This window comes from Aquarana catesbeiana, linkage group LG02 (genome assembly GCF_042186555.1).
Source record: "Aquarana catesbeiana isolate 2022-GZ linkage group LG02, ASM4218655v1, whole genome shotgun sequence".
Classification (NCBI taxonomy): Eukaryota; Metazoa; Chordata; class Amphibia; order Anura; family Ranidae; genus Aquarana; species Aquarana catesbeiana.
In genome coordinates, this window is record NC_133325.1 from 81,039,179 (window position 1) to 81,048,203 (window position 9,025).

General features: G+C 40.3%; 1 protein-coding gene across 1 annotated transcript in view; it reads right to left on the minus strand.

The window, feature by feature from the left end:
* Nucleotides 1–942: 942 nt before the first annotated feature.
* DCUN1D5 (defective in cullin neddylation 1 domain containing 5) overlaps nucleotides 943–9,025 on the minus strand; it is a gene marked incomplete in the record, with an annotated part of 38,844 nt that continues 30,761 nt past the window's right edge. Inside the window, 2 exon segments of the mRNA XM_073613105.1 lie at nucleotides 943–3,193; nucleotides 8,654–8,757. Coding sequence (XP_073469206.1) covers nucleotides 8,689–8,757 — 69 coding nt within the window.

Here is a 9,025-nt window from a genome sequence, read left to right on the forward strand (position 1 = left end):
CCCAGTTCTCCTCTGAATCATTCAGATGTTCATTTGAAAACTTCAGACGTGCCTGTACATGTTCTTTCTTGAGCAGAGTGGAAGCTGCAGAATTTCAGTCCATCACGGCGTAGTGTATTACCAATTGTTTTCTTGGGGACTATGGTTCCAGCTGCCTTGAGATCATTGACAAGATTCTCCCGTGTAGTCCTGGGCTGATTCCACAATGTTCTTATGATCATTGAATTTCCACGTGGTGAGATCTTGCATGGAGCCCCAGACAAGGGAGATTGACAGTTATTTTGTGTTTCTTCCATTTGCACATAATGGCACCAACTGTTGTCACCCTCTCACCAAACTGCTTGGCGATGGACTTGTAGCCCATTCCAGCCTTGTGTAGATCTACAATCTTGCCCCTGACATCCTTGGCCAGCGGGGAGAGATTGGAATCTGATTGATTGCTTCTGTGGACAGGTGTCTTTTTTTTTACTGAGATTAGGAACACTTCCTTTAAAAAAGAGAGTGCTCCTAATTTCAACTTGTTACCTGTATAGAAGACACCCGAGAACATAAATCTTGCTGATTGATAGGGGATTAAATACTATTTCACTCAAACCGCAAATCAATTTATAACTTTTTTGAAATGCGTTTTTCTGGATATTTTTGTTTTTCTGTCTCTCACTGTTAAAACAAACCTATCATTAAAATTATAGGCTGATCATTTCTTTGTCAGTGGGCAAACGTACAAAATCAGCAGGGGATTAAATACTTTTTTCCCCTCATTGTAATACAACTGGTCTGAAAAAAAGGTTACTTAGAAAGTATATGTGAATATATAATATTTATTAAAGAAAAAAAATACATGCAGGGGGAACTCCAGAGCGGAGGGGAGAGTCCATCCAGAGTTGAGCTTTAGGTCTTAACAGTGGCAGATTAAAAAAAAAAAAAAAAAACACCCATGAATGATTCCAAAAACAAGATCTTTAATGTGGCATGTAAACTCAAAAAAACAACCGGACAATTAACATGACATTTGCAAGGGAAAAAAAAAAATAAAAATAAAAAGTTAAGAGCATAGTAGAAATGGCCCTTTTTTTACCCACTTTTGATCCCACTCCAAAATTTCAGGATTACCTGGACCATTTTCAGCAATCAGTGAAATGTTCTTTTTTTCCCCCAGGTACAATAAATATAATCTACAAAACTGGAGCAGCAGATTCGCAAACTAGGGGATCTTTAATGACAAGTAGGCGCAACACGTGTGCCATAGACTGATAACACCAGTGTGGATTGAAATCAAAATCCTGGTAATACGGGATGTTCTATTAAACAATGAATTTGAGAGTAATATACAGAACTGTCCTTGACCTGCTTATAGCTCAGATATGGAAACGACCAAAGACATTTCATGATCCAAGACAAACGGCATAACATGTGCTGCATCTGCATGAGGCAGATGTTTGTTGCTCGTTAAAGTGCTGCTCCTTTATACCATACCTTAGAACGTAAAGTATAACTAAAAGGCAAAACTTTTTTTTTAGTTTTGGACAGAGTGGAGAGGGATTAGAACCCCTGTCAGGTCTTTATTACTGTCTGTGCCTCTGTTAGGACAATTGTCCTATTCACCATAATTGTGAATACCAAATAAGTGAAAAAAAAAAAAAAAAAAAAAATCAAAAATGATGGGTTGTCCCTAGAAAGGTGATAGAGGGGAAATCTTCCAATAGTGACACTAGTTCTGGTGACCTTGGGACTTCCTTAATTAGCAAGGATTTTCCCTCACTTGATGTTTTGGCTACGGGACGGGAAGCGAAGGGAATTCCCCCCAATGGGATGCAGATGGAAAAAAATAAATGTACAGGGGTTATAATCCTCCCTTACTCTGTCCAAAATAAAAAAAAAAAAAAGACATTGCCTAGAGTTCTACTTTAAAAGAAAGAGAGAAACAATCCACAGTAAGTATTATTACCCATCATTCCAAATGGTCAGCACCAGCCCTTGAAATACCCATTCTTTCAGCAGTGGCAGTGCAGCTTATCATCCAGTGATAAACATTGCCACCAACTGTAAACGGTTGTAGTCTCGTCCCCATAAAATATGCAAAATTGTCACGTTCGGTTTTGGCACAATGGATATTCTAAATGAGTCCACAGGCACAACTGAACAAAACAGGTAAAGGATGCTATTTACAAATTTTAGGATTTCACTGTCCTACCTTACATTATCACGTTTATGAGAAAGGCAGTGTTACACTTGAAGTGGTAAAAAGCTTTTGATTGAATATCAGAGACTATAAAAATCATCAGACGACTGAGCTCAGACTGATAAAACTGAGTCGCAGATAAAGTTAAGGATTGGGCATGACCTTCAAGCATCTGCTAGTTACATGGAGGTAGCAACATGGAATTCTGATATATGCAAAAAACATGACCCGTTCAAAGCGGTAACAGATATCCTAAGAACCAACAATTGCCCAATATCAGCAGCTCCTAACACTCAAACTCTGAAGAATATTCCAAATAGGTCAGAATTTGTTGATGACCACAACTGTCTTCCAGCTGTCAGTGGACCCAAGCCCTGGTACACAATGAGAAGTATATATTAAAAAAAAAATAAAATATATGGATCGGCTTTTAGAATGCCATGTAGCTATAAAAGAGAACTGTTGTTACCATGTGTTATAACTTATTGCTGTTACAAACACAAGATTTCATATTCTAATTTTAAATGGGAAAGATCAAAAAAAAATAAAAAAAATAAAAAAAATAAGAAGGAAGAAAAAGTGTTAGATTTGATAACACATGGTCAAAACTTGAAAACCAAACTGTTGTACATATAAATATAAATAAAATGGATCATGTAATTGTTTAATTCAACTAAATGTACACTTTTGGCCAATGAAACAAAGGGGAACTAAGGGGAAAACAAATGTAAAATAGGTCTTGGTCGATGATTTCAGTTTTTCTTTTTTTATCCAGACTTGCATTTCTTGATGAAAGTCAATCAAGATAAAGGCAAGGGACAGTCTACTGCTGATTTCATTAGCACTGGCAAGACGTCAAAAGATTCCGCGAAGATGAGAGTATTCTTCAAACACTTCATGTTTAGGGCTTGTGGGACATCTGAAAGTTCATATTTTGTTTCCAGAACAGATCTTGCTATAATGAAGGACGATGTTTATACCACTCAACAAATTCATCAAGAAGAACTGGCCCTGAAAGGATTAAGACAGATACAGATTAGATGGCACATAGTACTTTTTTTGCAATCACAAAATCTGGTCAAAAACTATGGCAAAAAAAAAATGTGGTATTGTTGGCCACAGTAACCATTTGTTTTTTTAAACTGATGGCCGGACTATAGAAATTAAAGTCTTTACATACAAGTGAGGGGAAAAAAAATTATTTGATCCCCTGCCGGTTTTGTACGTTTGCCCACTGACAAAAATGTCTATAGATTTTAATAGTAGGTTTATTTTAACAGAGATACAGAACAAAAAAATCCAGAAAAACTCATTTAAAAAAAAGGTATAAATTGATTTGCAGTATAAGTGAAATAAGTATTTGACCCCTTCGCAAAACATGACTTAGTACTTAGTGGCAAAACCCTTGTTGGCAATCACAGAGATCAGACATTTCTTGTAGTTGGCCACCAGGTTTGCACACATCTTGGGAGGGATTTTGTTCCACTCTTCTTTGCAGATCCTCTCCAAGTCATTAAGGTATTGAGACGGATGTTTGGTAACTCGAACCGTCAGCTCCCTCCACATATTTTCCATGGGATTAAGGTCTGGAGACTGGCTAGGCCACTCCAGGAACTTAATGTGCTTTTTCTTGAGCAACTCCTTTGTTGCCTTGGCTGTGTGTTTTGGGTCATTGTCATGCTGGAATACCTATGACCCATTTTCAGTGCCCTGACTGAAGAAAGGAGGTCCTCACCCAAGATTTTATGGTGCATGGCACCGTCCATCGTCCCTTTGATACGGTGAAGTTGTCCTGTCCACTTAGCAGAAAAACAGCCCCAAAGCATAATGTTTCCACCTCCATGTTTGACGGTGGGGATGGTGTTCTTGGGGTCATAGGCAGCATTCCTCCTCCTCCAAACACGGCAAGTTGAGTTTATGCCAAAGAGCTCGATTTTGGTCTCTCATCTGACCATAACCCTTTCACCCAGTTCTCCTCTGAATCATTCAGATGTTCATTAGCAAACTTCAGACAGGCCTGTACATGTGATTTCTTGAGCAGGGGGACCTTGTAGGCGATTCAGGATTTCAAACCTTCACAAGGTAGTGTGTTACCAGTTATTTTCTTGGTGACTATGCTCCCAGCTGCCTTGAGGTCATTGACAAGATTCTTCCATGTAGTTCTGGGCTAATTGCTCACTGTTCTCATGATCACTGAAACTCCGCGAGGTGAGATCTTGCATGGAGCCCCAGACCGAGGGAGATTGACAGTTATTTTGTGTTTCTTCCATTTGCGAATAATCACACCAACTGTTGTCACCCTCTCACCAAGCTGCTTGGTGATGGTCTTGTAGCCCATTCCAGCCTTGTGTAGGTCTACAATCTTGTCCATAACATCCTTGGACAGCTCTTTGGTCTTGGTGGAGAGATTGGAATCTGACTGATTTCTTCTGTGGACATGTGTCTTTTATACAGTTAACAAGCTGAGATTAGGAGCACTTCCTTTAAGACAGTGCTCCCAATATCAGCTCATTACCTGTATAGAAGACATCTGGGAGCCATAAATCTTGCTGATTGATAGGGGATCAAATACTTATTTCACGCATTAACTACTTAAGGACCAGCCGCCGTTGTTATACGTCGCTACTTTGACGTTAAAGAACGTTGTTATGGCAGCAACCCCGCTATTTTAAAAAGTGATGGACTTACCTCTTTAAGATAAAAGTGGTCTCAGCAGCAGACAGTCGCCGCAAGATCACTTATTGGGGTAGGAGAGGGACCGCCACGCACTGGTCATCTCAGTCGCTTACTGGAGCTGTCGGTAGCGGCAGAGACGATCACGTCCACTCCCCTCACTGCCTGGATGCCGAGTGAGGGAAAGATGGCCCCCCGCACGGCTCCATAGCATTGGAGGGTGGAAGCGACTTTAAACGTCACTTCCGTCCAATGCTCTTAAAAGGGGAATTTTTTTTTTTTTTTCAAACCACATGTGAGTTATCGCCGCAATCTTTAGAGCAAGAGCGATAATTCTAGCCCTAGATCTCCTCTAACTCTAAACATGTAACCTGTAGAAATTTTTAAAGTCGACTATGGAGATTAAGGATAAAAATTTGTCGTCGTTCCACTCAGCGTAATGTTATCTTTCACAATATAAAAAAAAATTGGGCTAACTTGGGCAAACATACAAAATCAGCAGGGGATCAAATACTCTTTTCCCTCACTGTACAGTATTTCTAAATGAGCAAAAATTTGCTTTAAAACAAGCCCTCAAATGACCTCTGCTGGCAGATGAAGGGAGAGGAACCATGATTTCAGTGCTTCTGCTATGAAGTTTGAGGATGGCTTTCTCCATAGAGCCTGCAGCTACTAAGGTAAGTCAGAGTTTGTGTTAAAGTGTCACCAAAACCCACATCATAAACTACCAATAAATGCTGTATTACATGCTGTTCATACTCAGTCACTATGATTTTTTTTTTTTTTTTACAGAAAATGAATAAGCCTGGTTGATCCTGCTGTTCTCAATCTCCCTTCTGCCTCCAATTCAGCTAGGGATTTTGCAGAGCAGTGTTGGCAGCTTTGCACATGCTCAGTTTTCAGTGAGTTTCTATGCTGAGCATTTCCTCCCTATCACATCTGAGCAGCCCATGTGTCTACTCCCTGTCTCCGCCTCCATGCCCACCAACCAGCTAAAGAGAATGAGGGTGGGATATTACATGTACACTGAGGAGGCTTCACCTCCCTCTTATTCTAAGATACAGGCTGCAGAGGCAAAAATCCACCCACACCATGTTGTTATTGGCAAAAATATTAAAGATTTGATTTTAAATATATATTTGTATGAGATTAGTTTTCTTTACTCTGTGTTCCAAATGCTGTTTTTTTTTTTTTTTTTTTTTTTTTACATCTGACCAGCAGAGGACTAAAAGCTCCTCCTGTTTACATATCCCTGCGAACAGGCTGCGAGAGAGCTGGGTCATGCGACAGTTGTTTATCGATTAGGAAAAAGGTACTTCTTTAAAATTAAAATAATTACAGTGCCATCATCCACATACAGAAATAGAAGGAAGGGACAACGAAAATTAAACTGTGTGAAAGTACAGTACATCCGGAAAGTATTCACAGCGCTTCACTTTTTCCACATTTTGTTATGTTACAGCCTTATTCAAAATTGGATTAATTATTTTCCTCAAAATTCTACAAACAATACCCTATAATGACAACATGAAAGAAGTTTGTTTGAAATCTCTACAGATTTATTTAAAAAAAAAAAATCACATGTACATAAGTATTAACAGCCTTTGCTCAATACAGTACTTTGTTGAAGCACCTTTGGCAAAAAATAAAGCCTCAAGTCTTTTTGAGTATGATGCTACAAGCTTGGCACACCTATTTTTGGACAGTTTCTCTGAAATATTCTTTGCAGGACCTCTCAAGCTCCATCAGGTTGGATGGGGAGCATCAGTGCACAGCCATTTTCAGATCTCTTCAGAGATGTTCAATTGGGTCTAGGCTCTGGCTGGGCCACTCAGGGACACAGAGTTGTCCCGTAGCCACTCCTTTGTTATCCTGGCTGTGTGCTTAGGGTCGTTGTCCTCTTGGAAGATGAACCTTCGCCCCAGTCTGAGGTCCAGAGCAGGTTTTTATCAAGGATGTCTCTGTACATTGCTGCATTCACCTTTCCTTCAATCCTGACTAGTCTCCCAGTTACTGTCGCTGAAAAAACATCCCCACAGCATGATGCTGCCACCTCCATGCTTCACTGTACGGATGGTATTGGCCAGGTGATGAAGCAGTGCCTGGTTTCCTCCAGACATGATGTTTGCCATTCAGGCCAAAGAGTTCAATCTTTGTTTCATCAGACCAGAGAATTTTGTTTCTCATGGTCTGCAAGTCCTTCAGGTGCCTTTTAGCAAACTCCAGGTGGGCTGTCAGGTAACTTTTACGGTGGAGGGGCTTCCGTCTGGCCACTCTACCATACAGGCCTGATTGGTGGAGTGCTGCAGAGATGGTTTTTCTTCTGGAAGGTTCTCCTCTCTCCACAGAGAAATGCTTTAGCTCTGTCAGAGTGACCATCGGTTCTTGGTAACCTCCCTGACTAAGGCCCTTCTCCCCCGATCGATTAGTTTGGCCAGGTGAGCCTGCTCTAGGAAGAGTCCTGGTTGTGCCAAACTTCTTCCATTTACGGATGATGGAGGCCACTGTGCTCATTGGGACCTTCAATGCTGCAGACATTTTTCTGTACCCTTCCCCAGATCTGTGCCTCGATACAATCCTGTCTCGGAGATCTACAGACAATTCCTTAGACGTCATGGCTAGGTTTGTGCTCCAACATGCACTGTTAACAGTGGGACCTTATACAGACAGGTGTGCGCCTTTCCAAATCATGTCCAATCAACTGAATTTACTACAGGTGGACTCCAATCAAGTTGTAGAAACATCTCAGGGATGATCAGTGGAAACAGGATGCACCTGAGCTCAATTTTGAGTGGCACGGCAAAGGCTGTGAATACTTTTGTACATGAGATTTTTTTCCTTTTTTATTTTTAATAAATTTGGAAAGATTTCAAACGTCTTTCACCTTGTCACTATGGGGGTATTGTTTGCAGAATGTTGAGGAAAATAATGAATTTAATCAATTTTGGAATAGGGTTGTAACATAACAAAATGTGGAAAAAGTGAAGCCCTGGGAATACTTTCCAAATGCACTGTATAACCTTAAAGCTCATTTACTACTTGTTAAAACTTATATAAAAAAGGCAATTTTTTCAGAGTGGGGAAAGGTTAAAAAGAGTACCCATGTCCAAATGTGAAATCATATTCATTTCCACATTTTATGTAAATTATTTCTAGTCTACTCCTATTAATCTGAACAATGCTGATGTTTGTAAAACTTACTTTGTAAAGATCCCCACACATTTACTTCCTTGAATTCTGTGACACGTATTCACTATGCCCAGTCGATAGGCACTGCTGTATCACAGAATTCACAAAGCCTGCCTTTTGAACTACAGAGGTGCTGAGGGGAGGAGTTTCAGGAAGCAGAGTCAGCACAGGAATCACTGCAAGGTACCGTGGCATATGTAGTCCTTAGAGATTGAATGTAAACAGGAAAAGGGGAATGCATGAATGTAGGAGGTTGTGAAAAGAGATGGCCAGCTGACAGAGAGAACTCACAACATGAAAGGAGACGTTTTAGTAAGCATATAATGGATTGTCAAAAAATACCTATTTGTATTGTTGCTAATACAATATTGTGTTTTTGATTACATGATACATTGGACCCTTGAAGTGGAGGAACAGCTGAATAATCTCGGAGATCAACTCCCTATCTGTGAGGGATACATTGGGTGGGGTGGAGATCGTGAAAGAGAGAAATTGAACAGCTGATTCCGAGAGAAAGAAAAGACGTTTGGGGAGTGAAAATAAAGAGTTCATTTGAGTCTTCCTGACTCCTTTATATATATATATATATACACACTGATCATTACTTACAGGCACCATCTTCATCATAGTTACTAAGGTCGGCATTAACGGTCCCGGCTGAATTCTAATACATTATACCACTGGTCTTTGTTCATTACTCTGTATTTTGACTGCTGTTAAAACAAGACAAAACCTCATCTTAGCACTTGTTATTTACAGATTCTACAACACTTATATACATGAAAACTTAGGGAAAAAAATACAAACTGGTTGGTATAAATTAATGCACCATAACCCCCTTCTGGACCACCCTATGCAGATATACTGCGGAAGGGCGGCCCTCCTGCAAGAAATCACGTACCCGTACTGGATTCCGTGCACTGGGCCTGGTGCGCGTGCCAGCGGCGGCCCGCTGTGATTGGACACAGCAGGTGTCAATCA